General features: G+C 40.6%; 2 protein-coding genes across 5 annotated transcripts in view; both read left to right on the plus strand.

The window, feature by feature from the left end:
- The first annotated feature begins 3,340 nt into the window (after nucleotides 1-3,340).
- On the plus strand, nucleotides 3,341-6,539 carry rpl38 (ribosomal protein L38). The gene is made up of 5 exons (XM_082543924.1): nucleotides 3,341-3,413; nucleotides 3,606-3,632; nucleotides 4,254-4,314; nucleotides 4,924-5,046; nucleotides 6,466-6,539. Exons 2-5 carry the CDS (start codon nucleotides 3,630-3,632, stop codon nucleotides 6,489-6,491), a joined length of 213 nt encoding a protein of 70 aa, XP_082400050.1. The 5' UTR covers nucleotides 3,341-3,413; nucleotides 3,606-3,629; the 3' UTR covers nucleotides 6,492-6,539.
- Nucleotides 6,540-7,332: 793 nt separating this feature from the next.
- The window catches only part of ttyh2 (tweety family member 2), a 71,939-nt gene continuing 53,051 nt past the window's right edge, over nucleotides 7,333-26,220 (plus strand). For 2 of the 4 annotated variants that reach the window (XM_082544750.1, XM_082544751.1), the window contains exons 1-2: nucleotides 7,334-7,817; nucleotides 23,480-23,652. In XM_082544750.1, coding sequence (XP_082400876.1) covers nucleotides 7,689-7,817; nucleotides 23,480-23,652 — 302 coding nt within the window. In that variant the 5' untranslated portion in view covers nucleotides 7,334-7,688. Of the gene's footprint in view, nucleotides 7,818-23,479; nucleotides 23,653-26,220 lie in introns of all 4 variants that reach the window. The other 2 variants (XM_082544749.1, XM_082544752.1) reach the window with 2 other exon arrangements.

A 26,220-nucleotide genomic window follows, 5' to 3' on the forward strand; every position in this document is an offset into this window, starting at 1 on the left:
TGAATGGAAGTTATGAAGTGATGGCTGACTTTTGAATCAGCTCAGTGATACGGTATATGGCCGGGAAATTCTGTCCTTTTCTGCTTGATATTTGTCCATATAGTAAACAAGGTAAATTCAGACCGTTGAAGTTTCTATTTGTATGTCATTTTGGACAAAAGAAGAAAAAAAATACTGAGTTTGATTCGATTTATTTTCCCATGAATGTTTGTAAGTTATATTCCTAGCAGCGTTGAGAAGTTATTGAACATTTAACATTTATGCAGGGTAGTGGATTGCAGCTTTCTTTGGTGTGACTGAGGGGCTTCGAGCTGCTCAGTAGAAAAGGAAAGGAGTTGTTTTGGGGCTTTTTTAACTGATACACAAGAAAGATTTTTCTTGACACTTGACTGGATCACTGTGTTCACAATTTTTCTCTAATCTCAAATGTATTGAATAAAGGGTTGACCACTATTACAGGTGGAAAATACATTTTTAGGTACAGAAAAAATCCCTGGCAACTTCTAGGGAGATTAAACTTAAACATCGATTCTGTATTTTTATTTTGGGATTTTTCATTTTAGAACTCAATTTCAAAATCCTGTTTGCAGCCCAGTGTCTTTCCTGCTTTACTAACACTTTACCTTTATGCTAATTATGTGGAAATATATCCACAGCATTTAACTGAATTAATTTCAGGTTCACTTTACATAATTAGTAGAAATGAATGCATGACCATTACAACATGATTCTGCTCCTGAAGTGATAAACACAATGCATGTTCTAGGTCAGTCTCAGGTCTGCAGAGGAGACCTAGTGTGATCATGTCCACATCTTGGAGATATGGCTTTTTTCTGGCAGTGTAACGGAGCGGAAAGGCTGATTATGTTTCCAAGATGGTTTGTGTTTTTTAAAAGGAAGGAAACCTTCCTCAAAGCGGGCAGAGCAGTGGAGCCGCCGAGGGAAAGCACACGATACAAAAACTGTAGAATTAAAAATATAATTTATTATATTTAAATAGTTAAAAAGGTAAAATGAATTAAAACAACCTTGGCCAAGGGAAGACACAATAAAAATCAATAACACACAACATTAAAAGTCCAGTGGAATCCACCACGGCCTAAAAGTCACAGAAAAACTAAGAAATCCAGCGTAGTAATAAAAGAGGGAAACCCAGCAGAGTCCTCGCCTTCCTCCTCGCATTCCACGTCCTGGTGCACTGAAGAAAGGGAGGGAGCGGCAGTCACTATTCCTTTGGCAGTTTACTTTATAAAAAAGGATAAGTCAAAGACTTACCTGGGAGGGCAGAGCTCTCAACTCCGCCCGCCGCTTCCTTAAACTGCAATCGGCACCGCGGTCTCACTGCTTCTGTTCTCCCGCAGTGCACGAGCTGGCTCTTGTCGTTATTGCCACTTGACTGCCGCTACGCGTCCCTAGTCACTGGTAATCTCTTTTCCTCCCCAGTCGCTGGTCATCTCTCACTCTCCAGTCGCTGGTCATCTGCTTCATCTGATCATCTCTACTCTCTGATCGTCTCTCGCTCTCCCCCCTGATCGTCTGTGTCTTTCCTCTGTCTGTCTCGCATTCTTCGTGTTGCATCCCCCGTTGAACACCGGCTCCAACCCTTTTATGTGTCATTGAGCACTCTGTGAATTACCTTTCCTTTCCTCTTCAGGTGTGTCCAATTAGTCAAAACGGGGAAAAGGCGGAGTCTCTCCAGGACAATTTGCCGGTGTTGTGCCAAAAAGTGATTGTCTGCCAAAAACTGATTTCCAGTGTTTCTGTGTATTTTTTATGTGTAATATCTTTACGTATGTTCGTAAATAGACTTCGGTGAACAGGGGATACAAAGGGGTTACATAAAGAATTAAAACATTATCTGTTTTTTAAGTATCTTTACAACTTGTACTTACATTATAACCAATCCGGTCCTTTATCCCCACTTAAAATATTTTTACAGAACTATTGTAATATTTGCTGCCATTTCTGCTGTCCTGTTGGGCAACTTACTCTTACAAAATACATTTTTAATGTTAATGAGATTTTTTTTTACTGCATAAATAAAGGTTATATAAAAGTCGCTGCCAAAAACTGATTGCGGCTTGTATCTTGCTACACGAATGTTGTTTGTGGCTCAAGATGACTTTATGTCATCCATAAGGGATGCATTTGACATATGTTTAACATATTATAGCCCAACAAGTTACTTATAGCACTTTAAATATGAGCAATCGCTTTTTGGCAAATACCGGAAATCAGTTTTTGGCAGACAATCACTTTTTGGCACAACACCGGCAACTAAAACATGCAAACTAAATAAAACACTGCACAAAAATATAACCAATGCATGCAATATAAAAAATAAATATGTACACTTCACATTAAAATACAGCACAGCAAAACAACGTCCGTCCTTCCCTGGATGACAGCAGCGCAAACATAATTTCTTCCACACACTGGTCCTAGCCAGTGTTTCTATTCAGAGGCACGCTGTAGTGCATCCATCAAAGCTTATTCATACTTGGCTGAAAGTGCGCAGTGAAACACAGTGTGTGATCTGCAAGATAACAAAAGGGTCACACAGAGGGTGAGAAATAACCTTCATACATAATCCGCTTTACTGGCCTGTGAGGAATTCTCAGCACATTATGTCCTGTGTGATGCATGTTGTATTCATGAAAAGGTCTAATGTGTATAATCTGTGTGCAGTTGAGCAGCAAATTAATAAATTCATATTGTGGTTCTGTGTCATAGGCAACAAATCACTGACATTCACCAGGCTTAAATGAATTGTGCACACTACAACAGTGAATTATTAGAGGATATATTAAATTTTATGTACATGCAGTTTTATAAGCTTATTTATACTCTTGCATTGGAAACCTGTTTGAGGTATGGTGGTTTTTTGCCATTTTTTTTTTTCATTTTTGGTACATTCAATTCCCTTTCCTGGCTAATAAAACCAACAGTTACTTTGCGACCTTCAGCTTTCTTGACAATAACCCATAGAGCCTCTATGAGTTTTAATTCAGGCGAGTTACCTGGCCAATCAAGCCGAGTAATATCATGGCCAGTATTTAGTAGCAGCTTTGTCATTGTGGGCAGATGCAAAGTCCTGCTGGAAAAAGAAATTGGCAATTGTTTTGTTATTGGGAAATAAAGACATATACATACATTTTTTTTTGTCATTCACCAGTATATGCTTGGCTGGGTTATATTAAGTTTACTATTCAATATATGGTAATAAAGTCTATAAAACACGATTTGGGGATTTATGCGGCACACAAACGCTTTTAAATTTCGGCAAAACTGGGCTCCTGTATCAATATTCGATTCGCTTTTCGTCTTGGCCCTCGGTAGTTGCCGTAGTGACATATAAATGCGTTTTCAACCGGAAGTCCCGCCCCTTTTTCATCCCCTCTCTGGCCGACTGAGTGAGTTCATGTTGCACCACAAACATAATGACTATTTTAATCATCATCCATCCTCTTTGTCAGCAACATTTCGAACCCAACTTTTGCTAAAATATAATTATTTCATTCCGTTGGTAGAAGATTAGATTGAAATTTTATTTTTAGTACATTGATTATCGTCTGTATAGCTGACTCGATCCTTCTCTTCCGCAGCCTCCAGTCCGCTGACACGGCAGCATGGTAAGGATTGCATCTCATTTTAATCTGTTAGTTGCTTATTTGTGCTTAATAAGGTTGTATGTCATGTATACGTGTATGTTGTTACTTAGAATGTGTTTACAGTTCAGTTAATAGTCGGTAGTTGTTGTAAAAGTAGTTAGCACTGGCTATTAGCATTAGCAAAATGCCGCTCAGGGGCTAAGCTGGGCCACCCGGCTGCAGTTTGTTGAGGAATGACACATGAGTCAATACCTATAAGAAATTGTTTTGTTGTTGTTGTTTTTGTTACTTTAATTAGAAGTGAATGTCTTGAAAGTAGCTTAAGGCACTAAAATCATAGTTGCGTCTTTTCTACAGTACTACAGCTTAGACTTGGTCTGCGTTAGCCACAGGGTGCCTGACAATTAGCAACATCCTACCAGAAGAGTTTTTTGCTAACAGCAAGAAGTCCAAACATCTCAGGCTGATGTGCCCGTGATGCATTTACACTCTTGCGAGAATAATGATGGACCAAGTGCTAGGTTTCGACTTTATAACGGGAACCTCAGTTCCACCGGTCCACTAACACTCGTTAGCGATTCATTATCAGCATGTGAAGTTTGATGCTCTGCCTGACTGATCATTTTTTCTGTTTATTTGTAGCCTCGCAAGATAGAAGAAATCAAAGATTTCCTGCTGACAGCCAGGAGGAAGGATGCTAAGTGTAAGAGGCACACAGGCATCACATTTTGATGTTTAACAACTAGAAATTTAATCTTCTTGCCAAAGAATAGGTAGATATGTGGGTGACAGCTTGCCACAGACAGCTCTATGCTAACATTGTAAATTGAAATGCACCTTTTAAAGTCCAGTGAATGTGTTGAAAAAGAAATTTGAACCTCTAGAAATATTTTTTTTTGGGGGGGGGGCGGCATCTATCATGTAGTTACCTCTAAATTAAAGTGCTCTTCAGCGAGATTTTGGTCTTCCCCCAAAGCAAAATCACCATGGCTTTGATAAATAATAAATTGTGGTGAAACTTACTAAAAGTATTTAGTAATTGGCAGGCTTGTGGCAGTTATTCTGTGTTGTCTTAGGCTATTTAATATACAGACCATTCATACTTACATATGTAGTCACCTCCCACAAGCCTATTTTTGAGGCATGAAAAAACACGTGTTCAGAATGCTGTTTTTATTAGCAGATCCAGTAGAGGAAAGTATTAAACTAAAGCTCTCACCTATTAGTGTTTGTTTGACTTGAGAAATAATTATGTTTGAGTTTACTTTTGAAGAGACTCGGCGCTAACACAGCTTTGTCTTTCCTCCTTTAGCCGTAAAGATCAAGAAGAACAAGGACAATGTTAAGTTCAAGGTGCGCTGCAGCAGGTACCTGTACACCCTGGTCATCACAGACAAGGAGAAGGCTGAGAAGCTCAAACAGTCCCTGCCCCCAGGTGAGTAATAAGAGAGGTGACATGTAAAGTGAACACAGCTTTCTGGAAAATGTACTCTTGATTTTTATCAAGTAGATTTAAGGGCTTTGAATTAAAATGACTCAGACGAAACTTTTTATCGCACTGATTTAAAGATATGTGCACATATACTACTCTGTACAGTTTTGGGCCACCTTTGGGTTGAAGATTTTTAATGCTGGTGCATCCCTTTAAGTTAACTTACTTATTGAGACATGGTTCAGTGATTGTTAATGGTTTGTTTCTCTTGGCTGCAGTGTTAAAAAATAAACCCTTTTTGAAGAACATTCATAAAAATACAGTTAAGTTTTTTGATATTCTGGGACTTTAGTGCTTTTATTGGCCCACAGTAGTTGTCTGCTTTATCATATTTGCAAGGAAACGTATAAAACGTAGTTAATTTCATAAACAAATGTCTGGAATCTTTAGCGTTTAAAAAGTCTGTGTGCACATGTATTAATGATATCTGGTTCTCGTGGAAAATGACCTGGACTTTTCAGTGTGTAAAGCACAGCTGCAGATTCTCTGTTTACAATGTGTAGAACAGAAGGTCCTGATACTTAAGTGCCCCGAATTGCGAGGGTTAATAGTGCAATACTGGGGGAAAAAAAAAAGTCTCATAATAAAAAGAACCAAAGAAATTGATTGCTACAGCAGAGCTTTCCCAGTTTATGTTGTGTTCCTTTGCTCTGATATCTGGTTGGTTTTCAAATGTTTTCATATTTGATTGCAGCCTGTCTAGACATTGCAGTTAGTGCCTAAAAGTCTGTGTATGGTGGAATTGCACCATAGTGTAAGCTAAGAAGTTTGCCTCATAATGGCAGAGGAGCCATTTTTAGACAAATTAATTCATTTTAAAATTAATAATATCATCAATATCATCAATTTTCTGCTGCATATCAGGGTTTAGATTAGTTTTTTTTTTTTGAAGAATTATTTCTTTAAAAATTGTGATACTTTAAATTATAATGAGCTATCATTTTATCCTCTGATTTTCTGTAACACGTCATGCTGTAGCTGGTAGGACTGAAACTGGCATTGAATCGCAAGCTCTTTGTATTAAAAAAAAAAAACCCCAACAACCCTGAATTAAATTCTAATCGCCACAGAGACATTCATGCTCTTCAAAGAGCAGATCCACATTAACTGGTTCTTTGCAGTTTGCTGTCACTCGTGTTGATGGCAGTCTGCCGTCTTCTTAATACTGCCGGTATGATAATTGTTAATAACTTGCCCTGTAAAGGTCAGATGTGATACCTGGTGCAAGTGGAGAAATTTTGATGAAAATATAAATACTCCTTACTACTTTAATCATGTGATGCCTCAAATGTATTTTCCCAGTTGTGTTTTAGAAAGTGTGTATCTGAATATTTCTAATCTTTTGTCTTTCTTTCTCTACAGGTCTGGCTGTGAAGGAGCTGAAGTAAATCCGTGATGTACAGATAATTGTAATAAAAAACTGGGGGGAAAAATCACTTTGGCTTCTGTGATTTGTTGTGTTGTTATACCATAATCCACAAGTGTGACATGGACATTGGAGCATTTGATCTGAAATGAGCGGCAATGACTTTATAGCACAATTTGGGGCGAAATAATAAAATGCATCCTTTGTAGATGTTGATTGTTTTCTTCAGCTTCATCTTTGTAGAGGTTTTCACTGACTGCTTGGTTACAATGTCTGCATCAACATATAGCCACACTACATCTATATACAAGATTTTTACCCAGAAAATGTAAACTTGTAAATTTTAATGGCTATAAAATTAATTTTGGAAACATTTAAAGTGATAAAGTCATATAACCAGCACAGTTAGCTATTTGACAGCTGGGCTGAATCTGGCTCAATTCCACTTAGTTTAATTACATCAAAGTTTCATAAATAAATATAAGTAACCTGCTCATGAATACAGCAAATATTATTTTAGCATCTAAATTTGCTGCATCTGTAGCTGAAGTACACCAGAAAATACAAGTATACAAAATGTTAATATAAGCCACTTTAAAAATGACCCACCAGCTGTTCTCACGGGCTGCATGTTGTGTAATTGGCTTAATTGAACACTAGGTGGCACCGCTGTTGCTTATTTACCAGAGAATAAAGGGGCCGTTAATAATTAAAAAAAAATCGATGTAGCTGATGTTACAATAAACTGACTTTGTGTATTTAATTAATTAGTTGTACTTATGATGTATGCTGCCAGACTAATGTTCCGAAACCATTTACGAAAGCGAATGTGCACGCCCCCTCACCCCCTGGTGTCCTGCGCCTACTATAAGTGCGCGTTCACGCTGCTGACTGTGTTGTCTGCTGTTTGTGTGGAGCAGCTGTCGGTCGGATAGTATCTGTGGGTCCACAGGAACGGAAACATGGACGCAGAGTGATTATTGGTCTTTCTCGGGAAAAATCTTAACCGGAGCTCACTTTGCAAACACACTTTTACCTTTGCAGGACTTTCCCCACCTCTCATGTGTGGTCGAGCGTGTTTCCACAACCGAGCATGCTTTTATCGTTGCCTTTGTTTAATGTGCGACTTGATTAAAATATCCGGCAGCGGAAAAAAACTGCCTGCTTTACTACTGAGAGGCTAATTTAGGCTGAAGCCTAACTTTTTCTCCGGGCAGTGATGTCTTCGGATCGTGTGGATTACATTGCGCCGTGGTGGACTTACTGGCTTCACAATTTTCCTCATATCAATCTGAGGTTTCAGCCCATTGATAAGACCTTCCAGCCTGAAGATGAGAACTACCAGCAGGTCAGTGGAGAGGGATATGGGACATATGGCTCTTTACCAGAAGCCTAGTTATAGACGCTTAAAAACTGGGGCATAATATGTCTGTAGGTTTCTTCAGTGACACTTAATAAAGAGTTTATAATACTATTTTAACACATTGTCCCAAAACCAACCCACAGTATGATCATTTTTTCTGATATTGCTGTTGTTTCACTAGAATCAGTTGTGGGCTGTTTGCTATCACTATTCCCTCTGCTACCCTGAAGAGTCACACTGCATTGTATTATTGATGACAAAAGTGGGCCATAATGTCCCTGCACGTAACCACTGAAATCACACTGAAGCATCTTTACTTTGCCATTGACATGAGAACCAACTCAAAATGCTGTTTATGTATTGTAATTGCAGTCATCGTTCTGAAAGCAGCGATTGCTCTTCAGCAAACACATTAACAAAGCATCATCATCATCATTACTTCAGAAAACCTTAGAAAGAGAAAACGCAGCACAGGACATCTCCCAAACACTGCTTGGGTCGACTGTTGCAGCTTTTAAAATGAGCTAATCTTTTATCTGTGTGTGCTGGAGAGACAGAGAGAGGAAGCACCCTTGTGGGATAATGCTGGCATAGATCACCCGTGGGAGTCAAAGTGATTCCCATCCAACTCCAGAGGTGGTGACAGGACCATTTCACACAGCACTGAAGAGGGTTGGGATCAACTTTTGGATGACTAATGACCTGCTTGTGAACACATGTCATGTTTCATTATTTAACTGTTGAATTTTTCAAGGTTACAGTTCTGCCTCTGTCAGTGCAAGTAGTCATCCTGAGAAGTGATGGCATTTAAGTTCATCGCTGCAGCATCCTAGCACACTGGTCTCCAGAGTGAGTTCAGGTGTCTGAGACAGTCAGAGCCTTATAATGATTTTCAAGCGTTTAATTTCAGCAGTGAAATAAGGCAAGTGGGAGTCATTATCACATAGTCAGCATTAGTGAATCGCAAATGGGTGCATTCTTTCATAAGCCAATACTAGTCACGGCAGATTTAATGTGGCTATGATTCATATTTCCTTCTTATTTCTGTGTTAACACATGATCACAAGTTTCCTGGAATTTAAAGGAGGATTTTAGTCATAGCACCTCTTCAGTTGGGGGTGATCAAAAACAGAGATAGAAGGGGGGGGGGGGGAGCCTTACTTATTCTAACTAAGTGGGGACAATAAGAGCAAGGCTATTTTTCCACCTTGTGATGTTTTTGGTGGGTGTTTCATTCACTTGATGACATTCCCATCCCTCAGACCCAAGGGGGACCCCCTCTGTACTATAACTATAACGCTGATATTGTCAACAGTTACCTATCAGCACAGATAGGAAGCAACTTAGGGCCTCTCCTTTTCTGTTGGAAAAGTATCAATAGAAGAATCAAGCCTAAAAAAAACTCTTCATGATGTGTTGAGTCCCTGTGCTTAAGCCTTTCAGGACTTTAACAATAGAAAAGGAGAGACCCCAGGAAATACTGGACAACATATTCACTGATACCATTGCATTCATTTTGGTTTTGATGCATTCTGTCTTTGCAAGATATAGAATCTATTTTTTCACTCATGTTGAGGAAGACTCCAAATGAGGCAAAGACAGGCAGATTGCCTTTTTTCCTCATGCTGCCCTGTGCTGCCCTCGATTGCATTGTGGAAATACAGCCGGAGCCACGGGGTGCAGGAAGAGAAGGTGGTGAGTCTCAGCAGGTGAAAAGCAATTTCCATTGAGAATACTGTCAGCCACAGGCAGTCAGTCAGTCTGGGGTAGGAAATCCCCACCACTGCATCCACCAACCTTACTTGTTCTTTGCGAATCTTCTTTCTCCCACCACACTCTATCTGACTAAACCATGCTCCTGCTTTCTATTGTCGAGGCTTTAATGGTCTCAACATGTAAAACAATGTACTGTAAAGCACCACAGCAAATGATGCAATTTCAGGCATATGCCAGGCTACTTAGGGCATTATATTCCTTTTCCTTTATGAGCTGTTGAGCTTAATTCACACCACCACCCCCTGTTTTGCCTGAATTAGAAGCCATGCTCATGTGCTGTGCATGTAATCAATTAATGAGTTACTGAGAATAACACTGATAACATGGATCTTGGGTGTCCTGAATAGTCGCCAAGCTGTGAATTATGCTTATAGTATTTAGGAAGAGTGTTAAGGTTGCTAGTGAAGTATAATGTATTAACGTGGTCAGCACTGCGACACAGTAAAAACTGTGAATTAACTTATACTGTCCTGTTTTATAAAACTACAGTACACTGTGATATCTGGGGTGATTTAGTCCCGCCCTGGCTTCGGGCCAGGGAATGTGAAGGGATGTGAGGCGATGCTATATTTCATTGTTCTTTATCTGTGTGTGTGTGTGTGTGTGTGTGTGTATGTGTGTGTGTGTGTGTGTGGTAGGAATCTACTACTGCTGTTGTCAGTAAAGGAATGTCTGTAAGCTGAATCATCTGCCTGGAGTGCCTCTAATTTCTGTCTTCTGACCTTAATCAAGCTATTCTTTTTTATTTTACTGAGATATTTTGGAAAATCTCATCTAGTGCTGCAGAGTTGAGGGTTGAGTAGGCTTGAAAACTATGCAGAGGATCCGTTGAGTGACTGCTTTAAAGGCAAAAGTGTTTAAACCTTGCTCCCAGGGCCTACTTTCAGACCTGCACTTAATTGGTCAATTACTGCATGGAGTGGGCGTGATTGTTGAACTGTTTTTTTTTTTCTTCTCGTCAGTCCAGCTAGCATTCATTTTAAGCATGCTGACCTCGTGAGCAACTGACATCCATCACTTATGTTTGTTTTGGGCACGCACAGGCTTGAGAGACAAACTGCTGATCTGCTCAGCAATTTGCTCAGTCTTTCTCAGCCAGTGTCTGATGTAGAAAATGGATTTCTCTGCTCTTCCTGTCCCAAGGCCTGTGGGATATAAAGAGGGCAAAAAACTGGAAAGGCTTACCCAAAAGTAGGACAGAGTTGGAGGCCTAATTTTTTTTGTTCCTGTATTTTTGAATGTATGTGTGTGTGTTGAGCCAGACGTTATGTGTAGGTCAGAAGGTCCTAGTCTATCTGACTTCTCCTTTCTTTTCTTCATTTCCTGCTTTGTGAATCAAACATAAACATATTTATGCCAAATAAATTACTGGTACAGATCACATGGATCACTGGATCACATGCTCCAGTCATCCCACCAATGTACTCTCCTCCCTTTTAAGCAGCCAGAGTCACTAAAACCCATATAGTGTGATGATAGAATGTAATACTAAATACTAAAATCAGAGTTTTCAGAGCAATAGTCATTTGTGCTTCTGTTTACTTGAAGTTTTTAATATATATGTTTAGGTAGTCCTACATTTGCACTGGCACTTACTGTACTGTGCAAAAATCTTGAGCCAAGGTGGAAGCCATTCTGTTGTGGGTGTATTTTTAATGTTCTGCTGACAATGTGGGAGTGTAATTGTGCATTACTGGCTAGTGCAGCCGACTGGGAGACAGAACTCTCTTATTATGCAAATTAAAATAAAACAACAAACAAATAAAATGTAGGCAGATTGGTTACTGTACAGTTTACAGCTCTGCGCAAAAGTCTTGAGCCATCCGTAATTTCTTTATATTTTGCGAGTAGAATGGGGAATAGGTGCAGTGATTTGTTGAAACATATGCCAATGTGTGGAAATACAGAATATAAGACAAAAATCGAGTTTGTACAATTCTATGACAGTGGATATTTCGTAGGATCACATTTATTCTTCAGCACAATCTGACAATCTTACAAGCTTTAATTAGTCTTCATAGTTCTCAAGGATTTGTTAAAGATGTTTAAAGCTCTTCTTGGGTTTTTGGCCGCCTCTTGTTTGGTTCTCTGTCAAGATGATCCCACACTGCTTCGATAATGTTGAAGTCTGGGCTCTGAGGAGGCCAATCCATGACTGATAGAGTTGTAATGTGTGATTTTCTGCCCAGATATGCTTTTACTGCTCTGGCAGTGTGTTTGTAATGGTGAAGAATGAAGCTGTTAGCATTCAGATACTTTCCAGATGCTGTTGCATGGTGGATCAAAATGTGATCAGGATTGTAGTACTCGCATTCCATGACTTTCAGGTGCTGTTCATCTTCAGCTAATTCAGCTCATTGTTGGTGTTGTTGGTGCAAATATACTTTTCATGCCAGTCCAACTATTATCTTTGACATTTGTTGGTTGGTTGCTAAGTTGCCTGTTATATTTAGACACAGCATTGGTTCTTCCCCGGAGTTAGGTGTGTTTTTATGCTTAAGTGATTCATAGATCTGAGTTAAGATCAGTGTTAGCACACAAATAAACAACAATAATAATAATAATTCCTCTGAAGATGGTCAGGTACAAGGAGTGGTCTGAAAATCTGTGAAAAACCAGCCAACATCCAAAGAAAAACTTTGAAAGACCTTCACAAAACCTGGAGAGCTATTGCTCAAGATGACTTTAAAACATTACAAGACATTTAGACTCCTTGGAAGAAAAATATAAAGAAATGAGGGGTGGTTCAAGGTGTTGGCGAAGTACTGTACATCAAAAGAAAAGCAGGCTGATTACCAAAGTAATTAACTCAGGCATTACTTGAACCAATTTTGAGTTGGTCATGAGACTCTGGGAAGACACAGGCAGCATGTTCGTGTTTTTTTTGTGAAAATTAAATATTTTCCTCTTATCAGCTGTTCAGTAACAGTAATTACTGGGAAGAATGTGGATTTATGCTCGTGTACGCTCAGTCAAGCACAGAAATGTGTTGAAAAATGTATGCAGCCGCTGCAGGAAATCTGCCATGTTCTTTACTGTTGACAGTTAGCTACTAGTCTCATGTGGTGTTCTGCCTGTTACGGTACAAAGAGTTCAGGGAAGCTTTTGTATTTTAGGGTAGATGTTTGTCTTCTTTGCTCTTGTTCTAAACATTTACACAATTAAGGATGGTTAAAAAAAAACTTTTGTCTGTTTCCTGCACAGGAAAATAGACTTTTTTTCTCTTTTTGTCTGAGACAAATTGACACATCCTGTAATAACCACCTCAGACAGTCTCCTGTTGAAGGCTTTTATCATATTGCTCAGAGTGATATGGGATAAAGACCTGGGCACATACACAGCGTTCATTTATGGTCACAAACAAGAACTTTTAATACATCCCATCTCTCTGCGTCACAGATCGCGTCTGAAAAATGAGTTCCACCGTGATGCTTGGTTTTTCAGACTTTCCAGGTGTTTTTTGTCACCTTTGCTATTTCTGTAGTCATTCATCAGCATTCCCTTCACCTCACCATCTTTATTCATTGACATAAAACCTCCCAGTTTAAATAAATGCACTGTGTGTCAGAGTCGCTAATCATAAAGACCGGAAAACTTATGTGCAGTCTTTGTGGATAAAATATGTATTTTTTATGATTTTCTCCAAGTCATATACTTCAGTTTGAAAGCGCTGCAGCTCCATTTCCCATTAAAGTACAGCCATTACATTCTCATTAATACTGCTAGATTTATGACTATTTCTAATTTATGGTTAAAAAATGATTTGATTGCATTTTTGAGCCCTCTTCACACGATGTTGTTTCAAGCAGCTACTTTCCTGATTTGCAGCTAAACGCTTATATGGCACTGTTGTGTTAACTGCGTTTAGTGCGTGTGATCGAAAATGAAAAATTATGCGTTTCAAGAGCTGAAAATCCATTATCTGTTCAGCTATCGCAGTCACTCTGATTGCACTGGAAATTTACCAACTCCTTTTGCCGCCTCCTCAAGAAAATCAATCTTAAATCTGTCGTTCTTAATTCCCATGCTCCTTGTCTTATCTCAGCCTCTCCCCGTTTGCCTGAATGATTGTGTAACCTTATTGTTAAAGCAGTGATTCACCTCAGTTCAGTCTCTCTGGTAGGTTGTCTTTTTTTGCTACACAGCCATCTATGTATGTATTGCTCGTTAGTGACATGCATAGACAAAGAGAAAAGAACTTACACTGTCCCCTCTGGGTTTCCAGAAGGTCATTAACCCCAATCTGTCTCCATGCTGCTTGAAGCTAGTGATTAGTATCACCTGATTGACTATATGGTATGGCTTAGGTCTGCACTAATAAGGCAATATTCAAGCCCTCATGCTGATCTAACCACGATTAAACAGGATATGACAGCAGCGGATGACCAACCGTGCTGCTGTAAACTTGGTTTTCTTTGTATTTTCTTAGTGTTATAATTTTAGTTAGTGATATACAACACAGGAAACCTTCAGCAGGTCGCATGAAAGGCCGTACAGCTTTGGCCATACACCAAAGCTGTATGAATTGGGAGACGTGGATTCACTTAGCCACATTCCTCTCATGTCTCTCATGTAAGCTGCTGGGGGGGTTGGGTTTCCTTTGTTGTGACGGTGTGGAATCAAAATCATGACCCCTGACTTCCCCGAGGAAACAGGTTGGCTTTGGGTTCAGAGAGGAAACAAACATAACGCGCTTTGCTTCACTCCAGAGATGTCCCGGTCAGGATGGCCGTGTTTATTAAAGAAGCATTTACTAAAAAAATATTCACAACGCTTTCTTTTTAAAGATAAAACAGAAAGGGTGAAATTAAACGGATTGGAAGAAACTTTAGACACCATCAGTTTATGGTAGTAAGACAACACAATGTAGATATACATCAATACAGCTTTTTTTTTTAATAATAGGCTTCTGTGGGGTACTTTATTGCAATATAGTAGACCTACCATTGATATTAGTTTCACAATAACAATGGTGCAAAATACCACCCAAGTAGCGACAGCTTATAATCAAGTTATCAAGAGCAGTGGAGCGGATAAAAACTTTTTTTTTTCTTCCATCTCCAGTATTTGCTTCAAAGTTGCTTCTTGCTTCCTCTCACTGCAGGCATTAGGAAACTGGTTGAATGTAGAACTGCAGTTGGTCTTTGGATGCTTTTTTAATTGCTTGTGTTAGCCATACTGGTATTAATACTTCCCTAACATAGTGTAATAGATTTGAAACAATGGTTTAACAACAGAACCCCCCCCCCCCCCTGCTTCTCATCCATATCTCATGGGTCACCTTGCTGGGACTTAATAGCATCCCAGCTGTGAACATGGGCAGGCTCAGCTGAATGCACTGAGCTGGAAAGGGCCCTCGTCCCCAGGCATCCAAGTACGTATCGGAGTGGAACAGGCAGAAGCAAGGAGGAAGATAGTGAGTTGGACCATTCATTGATCTTTGGGTGGGGGACTTTGCTTCTTTGCCATATCAGCTTGCATTTCTTAAGGCGCTTGGCTGCCTCAGTTCAATCTGGTATGGTGGTCTTGAGTCATAGAAAAAGTGCTGTGCTATGTCATGCAGAATGGTTAATGTAATAAAGAAAGAAATGATGGGGGAAAATTTGCCATGGGGCTCTCATTTTAAAAACTAAAGTTTACTAATTGTGAGGAGTACTAAAAGTACGTTTGTTAAGTATTAAGTTCAATTAAAAAAAACTTGATGACATGAATCTAAAGATGTGGGATTTAAGCTTTTTACAAAGTTGCTGTTGTGTTGTTTTGTAGGAGAGAAGGATCCAGTCCCTGTGGAGTTTTGGGGTGTAGAAGGGAAAGGTAGTGAAACATTAAAAGAATAAGTGAAAGAGAAAGCTCTTTTCTGGTGACATTCACCAGCAGCTACTGTTTCCCACCAAGCTTTGAATTTCAAAGTGGAGCTCTTTCTTTTTAAATGTCTTCTTTTTTCACTAACTGACCTGACACCTATTTAACCCCTATCACGCTGAAGTAATGTCACTGCCCATTCAGGCCACTGTCGAATTCGGTGTATTGCAAAGTGCACAACGCCTGGAGGCCTTCCCAACCTACGCACAGCTGTCTGCCACCTGCTGTGGAGCTCCAATGCTTGCAGAAGACAGTTCACATCGCTTAGCGTTGCATTTAGAGCTCCTCTAAGTTTGTGGAATTCCTCTGTTAAATGACTCAGGGCTGCTTAGCAGATGCACTTTAACAGATGGAGGTGCTTTCCATTTCTATGTATTAATTATGTGTATTAAAAATTGATTTTTAATGGAAGCTCAGTAAAAGGCACATATAACACTTAGGGAGTTGTGAGTTTACATCTGTGTTGACATAGCACGACCTCTATGTGCTCTGTTTCTTGTCTGTCTTTGTTATGCTCCAGCAAAGCGGCAGAGAGTGCTCATCAAGGACACTGAATATTTGGAAAGATGTTCTCTAGTAAATCAGAGTCTTTCCAGTGAAATTAAGTTGAACTGACTGTGAAGCTGTAAAAGCAAACTTCCACATCCCTGCATTAAACCTCCCACGGTCCCTCTCTTGGATTGAGACCGAAGCACCGTGAACATGCTCCGGAGCGGCATAGACTCCACTCAGTATTGATTTTTGCATCCTTCGAGTCGTAAGTGCATTCAGAGGGTTATTTTCAGTATTTCATATTATCTGACGTTAGAAAGCAATAACATCATTCTGCCTTGGCCAGCTGTCTTTAAGTCTGTTTGTTATATTTCTCACATAGATAGGTCATTACAGCATCACTGTCCGTTTATCTCACCGTCCCATCTGTGCTGGCTTTCATCATACCTTTGATGGTGCTCGGGGGAGAATAAATGACTCAGCCAGTGCCCTTTGGGTCATTTCTACCCCCGGGTTATTACTGCTTCATTATGCTTCTCCCTTTGTCCTCCATTTGAACAAGAACGTGTGTCTGAGCCTTTGTTTATTATTTATTCTCTGTTATGGGCCATTTTGTTGATTGTAATTGTAGTGTGATTAAATTGCAAACCATTCTTTTTAAAGTTGTTCTCAATATTCTGTTCGGCCATGTTCTAGTTTTTTTTAGTGGGTTTTTATAAAAGAATAATGATGAACTCTGCATTTTTTAGAGTCTGATTAACGAATGAATTACTGCTTACAAATTCAGTATATAGATGTTCAAAGACAGATCTAATAGGCTTTACTTGCCGTCTAATTTGCATTGGATATGCTACAGGCAGTTTAAAGTTCATACAGGGGCCACCTCAGAATTTCTGAGTAACAAATAGTTCAAAAGTTCAATTAAAAACAATCTGCCCATTTTAACTGTGTGTTAAGTGTATTACCCTGCAGTTTGGGGCAGGGGGCTTCATTCTTTGGGGCAGATTCTTTTTTTGGCATTCAACAATGATATCTTGTACTGGATTTTGGCAAAATCACATTATTATGCAACATTCCTGCCTCAAGGCAAGGCCATCTACAATGGGATTGTAATGGGAGAGAAACTGGGCCGAGCAGTGAGTAACAGAGTGTGTTTGAGGTAGCCGTGAGGATGAGGTATCTCTGTCGGCTGTCTCCCATGTTATGAATTCACGCACATGGAAACACACACTTTGTCAGGCAGCCACTCTTTGCCTGCACCACCTCTCTTTGTCTCTATTTTGCTCTTTTTCTCATCTGCACCCTCACTGTTTTCATTACCACAACAATTCCTCCGTCATTCTGTCATCCTCTTTTTATGCAACCCCCCCCCCCCCCAACCCCCTCACCCACCCCCTCACCCATGCTATGCAGCTCTCCGGGACTGCCTTTACGCTCAGCTAGATCTTCCTTTCTTTCCTGTGCCGTTGCCTCCAGCCTCGTGCTCACCCCACCCCCGTGTCTATAGGGACAATTGGGAGGAAACAAAAGAGAGCGGACAGCACGGCCTCTTGAGTTTACAGTGAGCAAGTAAGGAGAAGGGTGTTAACATATTGAGTCTGCTTTTATGGCGAACTACTCAAACCTAATTTAGGTAGCAGTTAAGTGGTCGGAGCTGCCAATTTGAATGAATGTGTGCACACTCTGGTCAGTAAAAGATAAATGGTGTTTTTAAACTTAATGGAAGGTTGGAGTACTTGGGGATGATGGTTCCGGGATGGGGTTTGCGGCGTGGTTATGTGTGTCTTTGTGCGTCCTGCTCCTGAATGGATGCTACATAATTTAGAAGCTATTATTTTTGCACCCTACTGAGAAGAAAGAACAGTAGAGGAAATGACAGACAGTGTTGTCTCAGCTATAACTGCTTTAAAAGCAATACATTTATGAGTTCTGTTTTAAGTCCTATATATTCTTTGACTTTGTTGTCAACAAAAACATAATCGCTTGTGCTCCTCTCATTCTGTCACTTTCTCTGCTTCTTCTGCATTGCCTGCCTGCATAGGAATCACAAGACAGAGGCATGGCAATTTAACCAAGCCTGTCACATGCTGCTTAATTCAAATAGGCTGATAATTCACCCGTTCACTCGTCTTCCTTCCCTGCTGCAAGGGCAACAACTAACATGCATGTTACCATGGCGATAAGAGGGGCCCGGTGGCCTAGTGTTTGTTCGTTCAGCGGGAGTTTCCCCCTTTTCTCTCCTCTGTTGAAAAATCCAAAGCTGTCTCCCACCCATCCCCCCTCTGTTCATATTTTCCACCTGCGCCCCCACATCTCCATCTCATTTACTGTGTTCACCTCAATTACACCCAGTTTATGCCAGCTCTCATCATTCAAAAACTCCACCCTGCTTTAAGATGTCGCTCTCGCTCCAGCTCTCTTTGTCTCACCTTGGTGAGCGCTCCCATCCATCTGTCTGAGCACTGCGAAATTGCAAAGTGCTAAATTTTCATTTAAAGAACTTCTTTATATGTAGCATTTTCTTCTATTGCCTTTTATTTTTGGTCAAAGTGTGAAAGCATTGTGGCAAAGCCTAAAATAGGAAGACTCACCTTACTCTCTTGGTTCCCTTTAATGCCATGTGCACTATATTTTATGTGAAGGACTCACTCATTTGCAGTGAAAATGCAAAGTATTTAACATTTATGCTAGCTCCCGGGTGTCTTGTCTCAGTGCTGCTCTTCTGCTCGAGCCAACGTTAACCGACTCACTGGCTCCCACACCATCACAAACTTGATGTATCATAGGAAAAAAGTTTTTTTTCCATAAATATAAATAATTTTTGCTAGTGAGAACTTTTTTTTCAAGGAGGCTAGCAGATGTTAGCTAGCAAACAGCTGGCAGCCACGTCTGCTAGCTAGAATTTTTCTGACAGGTAAGCAGGTAACACTCAGTAACATTTACTGCTAGAAAGTAAATGCACTTTTTACAGTACTAATCATGAGAGGGGTTGTGAGCCAGCTTGCTGTAAGCCATGCAACCATTTTCCTCTTCTTTCATCTGGTTCCCTTAGGGTTCACTACAGTAGATCATTTGCTTCAGTCTGAACCTATCTCTTGCCTCCTCCTCATTTACACCAAACCCTCCTTCACTACACCCATGAATCCATTTTGTGGTCTCTTTCCATCCTGCCTGGCAGATCTATATTCAAAATTTTTTTTTGTCCTGTATATCCACTATTCCCAAACTGCTCACCCTGTCCCTCTGGTATACTAATTTATAATCCTGTCCCTCTGGATCACTCCCACTGAAAATATTAACATATTTAATTCTGCCACCTCCAGCTCGACCTCCTGTCTTCAAATAACATATAATTGCAGGTCTCTCTACCATCTTGTAAACCTTCCTTTTCACTCCTGCTGCTATGCTTGTTACAATCACCCCTGACACTCATCCTGACCCACTGCCTGCACCCTTTTCTTACCTGTCTTGTGCACTGTCCATTGCTTCAAATGATTTACCCAGGGTATTTAAATTTGTCCACCTTCACTGCCTCTGCTCTTTGCATCTTCACTGTTACCCATATTTCCGTCTTAATGTCATGTATTCTACAAGCCATGCAACTACAGACAGTGTAAAAATCGACATAGCTATAATGATGTCACCCACAGGTTTCTGAAGTCCCATTTTGAAGCCTGATGAGTGTTTCTGCTGTCACAATCTTGGTTTCAAAAAACAGATGTGACAAGGAAGGGCTGGTCTGACTTTGGTATTAGCTAAAAACTTGAGTTCAATTCAATTTTATTTATATAGCGCCAAAACACAACAACAGTCGCCTCAAGGCGCTTTATATTGTAAGATAGACCCTACAATAATACATACAGAGAAAAAACCCAACAATCATATGACCCTCTATGAGCAAGCACTTTGGTGACAGTGGGAAGGAAAAACTCCCTTTTAACAGGAAGAAACCTCCGGCAGAACCAGGCTCAGGGAGGGACGGCCATCTGCTGCGTCCGGTTGGGGTGAGAGAAGGAAGACGGGATAAAAGACATGCTGTGGAAGACAGACAGAGATTACAAGTATGATTCAGTGCAGAGAGGTCTATTAACACATGTTGAGTGAAAAAGGTGACTGAAAAGGAAATCCAGCCCCAACTATATGCTTTAGGAAAAAACAAAAACAAAACAACTTGTAATTGGCTGTGTGCAGTAAAACCATTTTGAAATGTGATATAACCATTTTTGGTCAACATTGCCCAAATTTAGAGACTGAGCCCATAAATTTAGTAGGGATGTTTTTACAGAGGTTCAGATAGAAAGCCATTTTCCCATAGACGTTCAACGTTCAAGGTTCTTTATTTGTCACATGCATAGTTATACAAGTATAACACACAGTAAAATGTAACCTGACACGCTAAAATGGGGGGGGGGGGGTTAGTAGAGGAAGAACATTAGGTGTATGTGCAGTAGTAGCAGCAAGCAGGTGAATTCTGTACATTACGTGAATTAAATAAGAATAGACAATCTGACTATTTTACAGAATAGACAATATAAACATATTTAAAATTAAAGGAATTTGAAATGTACATTGTGCCTGGGTTTAGAGTGTCTGGAAGAGAGTCCTGTCTCAGTCAATTATAGATGATGTGAGAGGGCGGGTGTGTGTGTTTAGGGCCCGGATGGCTTGGGGATAGAAGCTCCTCTTGAGTCTCTCTGTCCTTGCCCGGATGATGCGGAACCTTCTACCAGATTGCAGAAGTTGGAACAGTTTGTTGCCAGGATGGGACGGGTCCTTCAGTATCTGCGCTCCTCTAGTCCGGCATCTCCTGGTGTAGGTGTCCTGAAGCGGGGGGAGAGCAATCCTGCAGCAGCGTTCTGCTGTACGGATCACTCTCTGCAGAGCTTTTTGGTCCTTAACACAGCTGTTCCCAAACCACGATGTCATGTTCTGTGTAAGGATGCTCTCCACAGCGGATGTATAGAAAATCCTGCGGATCTTTGGAGAGACCCTGAACTTCCTCAGTTGTCGTAGGTGATACAGGCACTGCCTAGCCTTTTTGGTCTGGACCTGAATGTGGGCAGACCATGTCAGGTCTGAGGAGATGTGGACACCAAGATACTTGAAGGACTGCACCCTCTCCACTGGAGCTCCATTGATGATAATGGGCTTGTAGTCTCTGTGCTGACTCCTTCTGAAGTCCACCACCAGCTCCTTGGTCTTGCCAACGTTCAGCTGGAGGTTGTTGTCCTGGCACCATGATGCCAGATTCTTCACTTCGTCGATGTAGGCCGTCTCATCGTTGTTGGAGATGGCACCCAACACCACTACGTCTGTAGTCTATGGGAAAAATCTGGAACCACAGCTATTGCCATCGGGTGGCAGGTTTAAGTCACTTCAGTGTTGGCATAATTTAGAAGCTATATTCATGCTTAGGCTTTCTACACACATACAATAGGTATCTGCAGTACTATCTTTACCATGTTCAAGTCACCTTTTAGTCAAGACTGGTGCTTCTAATTCTCAACAACTGTATAAATGGTGGAATAATGACGGCAATGCAAGCTGTTTAATGATGTTTCTTGTGTAACATCATCCACACATTACATGCAACTATAAGTGACTGCGCCAATCTGTTAGTGCCCAAAGCAGTTGCTAGCAGGTTATTGCTTCAGCACGATATACCTATTTGTGGCCAATTTCAACTTGCAAGTTGCAGCAACTGCCAGCAAACATTCAAGAAGGGTCATTAACTGGACTCTATGCCTATGTAACTGAATCTTTGGCTATTAATTTCACAGCTGCTGCCATCAAACTCTAGCAACCACTCTCTGATCAGTTGGGGAATATGTATTTTTCCCTTGCAGCCGGTGGTTTCTAAATGTTTGCCAACTGGTTTCTAGGCCTGTGTAACTCGGGCCTTATTCACGTGATGTGACAGCAAAACCTGAACAGAAGTTCATGGAAAACGAGCTGTTTGCTGTCTTCTTCGGTGACCTCTGTAAACATGATTTATCATGACTTCCTGTGCTGAGTTCCTTTGAGGTCTAACATGAAGTTTGTTTTGTGAATTATGGTCACTGTTAGAGCTGGGAAGGAGGATTCTCCAGGATATGGGCACTGGCTAAGGATTTGGGAGTTACAAGTCATTAGCCAATGAGCATCCAGTCTCCTCGGCCTCACATCAGATTTCAAAACGCCAAGATGTTGAGTGTGAAAATGCTCTGCTCAAGGCTTCATTAATGGGACACAGTTTGGAGTTTTTTGGGTTTTTTTATAGAGATGAATAATGAAAAAAAATGTAAAGCACCTCAACAGGACCAGTAGAAACAAATAGTGTTTTTTTTAGTGGGAAGAGAGTAAAAGTTATAAAAGATTTGTTGTGCAAAAAGAGCAAACATATAAATGCTTTTATCCAAACATACCTTGCAGTTATGAAGACTTCCAAATAAAGTGTTGCTAGTTTTCTGATTTCAGAGAATTTTTAGATTTGCGGTTCAACTGGCTGTTTATAGCAGTAAACGATATATTCCCGCAAACTCTTCCGTCGCTGAATTTTAATCCCACCACTTCACTTGCAGGACACATGACATCACAGGCGAGAGAACAGATGGCTCAGCACTGAAAAGATTTCAGGAAAACTAAAAAGGAAGAGTAAAGGGGGCGGAAAGGAGGGGACCGAGCTCGAATAAACCCATCTGCTCACAGATGGATGCAGATTTCATTTGGGCCTGTTATGACAGTCTTGTTGCTATTTTTGTCACCGCTCTCCATCTTTCGCAGAAGGTGGGATGGGGGCAAAAAGGAGGGGTTGAGAGGGAGAGGAGTGTACCCAGAGATGTATGAGGAGGTGTCTTGTCTGCTTTCCAGTTGGATTCGGGATCCCAGAATGCAGCTGGCCTTGTTACCATGGCTGATGCAGGCATATTTATTATTGTTTATGTGTGTTATTACCACACAAATCACAATAAGGGCTGACAGCAAAGCTGGAAACTGGTTATTTGTATGGGAAGTTAGCACAATTTAGAAGCCAGTTAAACCCAGCGAGCTGTACTGATATAAGGGTTGCTCTGTATACAGAATATTTCTTCGTTATTTAAATTTTACTGATACTTAAAAAGCAATAGTTTAATTACAGTGGGCACTTAAAGCAGTTCAAGTTACTTTTTCCACTACTTCACAACTTAAGTGTTAACGTCTTCCTCACTAGTAATTATCCAGTAATATTAATTAATAAGTCAGTGTGCCAACATTTTGCATTTGATGCTTGAGAAACATTTTAAATCACAAGAACTTTTAGAGGAAAAAAATGTGGTGAAACATGTGAAAATGTAATTATACTCAATGTCACTTGTATGCAGTTTAATATACAGACTGTAAATTACTTTGCATTTTAGTACTTTGTAGTAAAATGGTATAGACCTCTGGTTTTTCTTACTGCCGTGTGGATGTTACAGCACGGTGCTTATAAAATAATAAGTTTCCTTGCAATGACACAAGGCGTTTGATTTATTTCCTCCTGTTCTCACCCTCTGCAGTCACTCATATTCCTGGGCTGTGTGGCGGCGGCGGGGCTTGGCCTCAACCTTCTGTGTCTGGCCATCTACCTGAGCTGCTTGTGCTGCTGCCGTAAAGAGGAGGAGGAGGAAAGCAAGAAACCTAATTCCTGCTGCGTCACCTGGTCGGCAGTCGCCGCCGGCCTCATCACATGGTGAGAGAATCACGACTCAGACAGCGTGTTATGCATAACCGTGATTACAGTTCGCACACGCTCTCCACTGCTGTCTGCAGTTCTGTGTTTTCCCATTTTCTTTATTTGTTGTTCTGTATTCCTCATACAGAGCTGTAAGTGCTGTGATGTTTTCACTGCACATTCTCTATTCCCACACTAACTTATTAGTCTGTAGCACGTAGACTCTCTGTGTATTTGTCCACTCTGTTTGTCTTTTTGTCTTCCCATTTGTATTCTCCGTGTGTTCGGAGCCTCTCCTTTTGGTCTTCGTAAACACTGTAGGTTCATGCGTCTCTACCATTTGTTCATTTCTAGTGATTTCTAGTTTTGAAAATGTTCCACAGGATTTGAATTTGTTTTGTTGAAAATGGCTCTTTAGGAAACTATGGTCACTATATTTTGAGGCACAATAAAAATTCATCCAACGCTGAGTTCACTCTGGTATTAACAAAATATCCCACTGGCATTTGTGGCTCTCAAGCACTATACCAGTGGTTGATGGAAGCTATCCTGATGTGGGCGTATTGTCAATGTTCTGCTGACAATGTGGAAGTGCAATTGTGCATTGCTGGCTAGGGCAGCCAGCTGGGAGACAGAGCTTTTCTATTATACAAATTATAATTAAAAAGCAAAAAAACCCCAACCAAAAATCAAAATGTAGGTGGATCGGTTACTGTACAATAAGCAGAACAATGAGCTGCACATCTTTCATTTATATTTTGGTAGGAAAATAGGGGATAGGTGCATTGATTCACTGAAATGTATGCAAACATGGAAATAAAGTCTATAATAGTTTGTATGTCTGCCTTCGGGGCGATTGGGGCGATCGTGGCTCAAGAGTTGGGAGTTCGCCTTGTAATTGGAAGGTTGCCGGTTCGAGCCCCGGCTCGGACAGTCTCGGTCGTTGTGTCCTTGGGCAAGACACTTCACCTGTTGCCTACTGGTGGTGGTCAGAGGGCCCGGTGGCGTCAGTGTCCGGCAGCCTCGCCTCTGTCAGTGCGCCCCAGGGTGGCTGTGGCTACTATGTAGCTGCCATCACCAGTGTGTGAATGTGTGTGTGAATGGGTGGATGACTGGGTGTGTAAAGCGCTTTGGGGTCCTTAGGGACTAGTAAAGCGCTATATAAATACAGGCCATTTACCATTTATTCTTCAGCACAGCCTGAACTCTGTTAGGGAAGCTTTCTTTAAGCAGTCTTCAGGAATAGTTCTCCAGGCTTCAGACCTTTCAAAGATCTTCTTTGAATGCAGCCTGTCTTTTGTTATATTCTCTCTCAAGATGATGCTTCAGTAATGTTGACATCCACGTTCTGCTGAGGCCAATCTATGACTGATAGTATTCAACTCTAGGATTTTCTGTCCAAGTAGTGTGTTTGGGATCATTGTCATGTGGAAAAAATGACGTTGAGACTTTCCAGATCGTATTGCATGGTGGATCAAAATCTGACCGTACTTTTCTGTTTTCTTAATTTAATCAATTTTGACAAAATCCTCAACACCACTGTCTCAAATGCAACTCCAAACTATGAGAGAGCTTCCACCATCCTTTACAGATTGCTGCACACAGTCAGTGTTGTACATCTGTCCTGGCCATACTGGTGATTTTGGATTCATCTTTCCCTAAGACTTTTTGCAACTGATTTTCAGTGCAATTCTTTTGGCATACCACAGCCCTTTCTCCCCGTTTCCCGTAAGGATGGCTTCTTGGCAGCCATTCTTCCACTGAGACCATTACTGATCCTCTAGCAAACAAGTAGTTGGATCAACTGTAGGCCTACATGCATCTGTCACTTCCTCTGTCAGGTCTTTGGTGGATATTTTCCCATTTCCTGAGGTCAGAAAGGTCATCTTAGAGTTTCACATACAGATCCTCTGCTGTGGATAATTTTTTTTAGAGCTGCTAATTCTTATTTGTGTTTTTCACTTGCCCAATTTCCATACTGAGAAATGCCAAGTTTTAGGCTTTAAAAACAAACAAAAAAACAGGTACAAGCAGTGGAATTAAAATGAACGCAAAAGCAGCCAATGCCCAAAGAAAAACTCAGAGAAAGCCCAGAGAACTACAGCTCGAGACCAGCGTGGAAGCAAAATATAAAGAAATGAGGGAGGATCAAGACACAATACTTCATGATATACACTGCACATGCAGGCCAAAAGAATGTAGAAATATAGAGGGACAAAAGATGACTATAGTATTTTAAAATTTTATTTCAGTTGTATTGTTAAATTATTTATTGGAAAAAAAATGACGCACATGAAGGTCATTCTACCTATCAAAATCCCTTCTGTGTCTCACTGGGAATATGGCAGGAATATCATACTGTAGAGGCCTTGAAAATTACACCAGTCAGTGCAGTTTTAATGACTTCCTAGTTTTCCTGGCTTGCTGAATGACTGAACAGCGTTTCCTCTCGCTTGTACAGGCCCAAGTATCAAACTGTACTGCTGCAGACGTAGCCTACTTGTTTTGCTTGTTTAAAAACTTTTTGTTTATGTCACTGGAAGAATAATGCAACCCAGTGCAATGAATTTGTATTTTTCATTAGCA

Source organism: Aulonocara stuartgranti (genome assembly GCF_965226115.1).
Source record: "Aulonocara stuartgranti genome assembly, chromosome: 8".
In the NCBI taxonomy this organism is placed as follows: Eukaryota; Metazoa; Chordata; class Actinopteri; order Cichliformes; family Cichlidae; genus Aulonocara; species Aulonocara stuartgranti.

Bases quoted from the DNA above. Each gene is read 5' to 3' on its own strand.
- rpl38 (XM_082543924.1), top strand. The intron at 4,315-4,923 runs GTAAGAGGCACA...TTCCTCCTTTAG, and splicing joins CAGGAGGAAGGATGCTAAGT to CCGTAAAGATCAAGAAGAAC. The intron at 5,047-6,465 runs GTGAGTAATAAG...CTTTCTCTACAG, and splicing joins CAAACAGTCCCTGCCCCCAG to GTCTGGCTGTGAAGGAGCTG.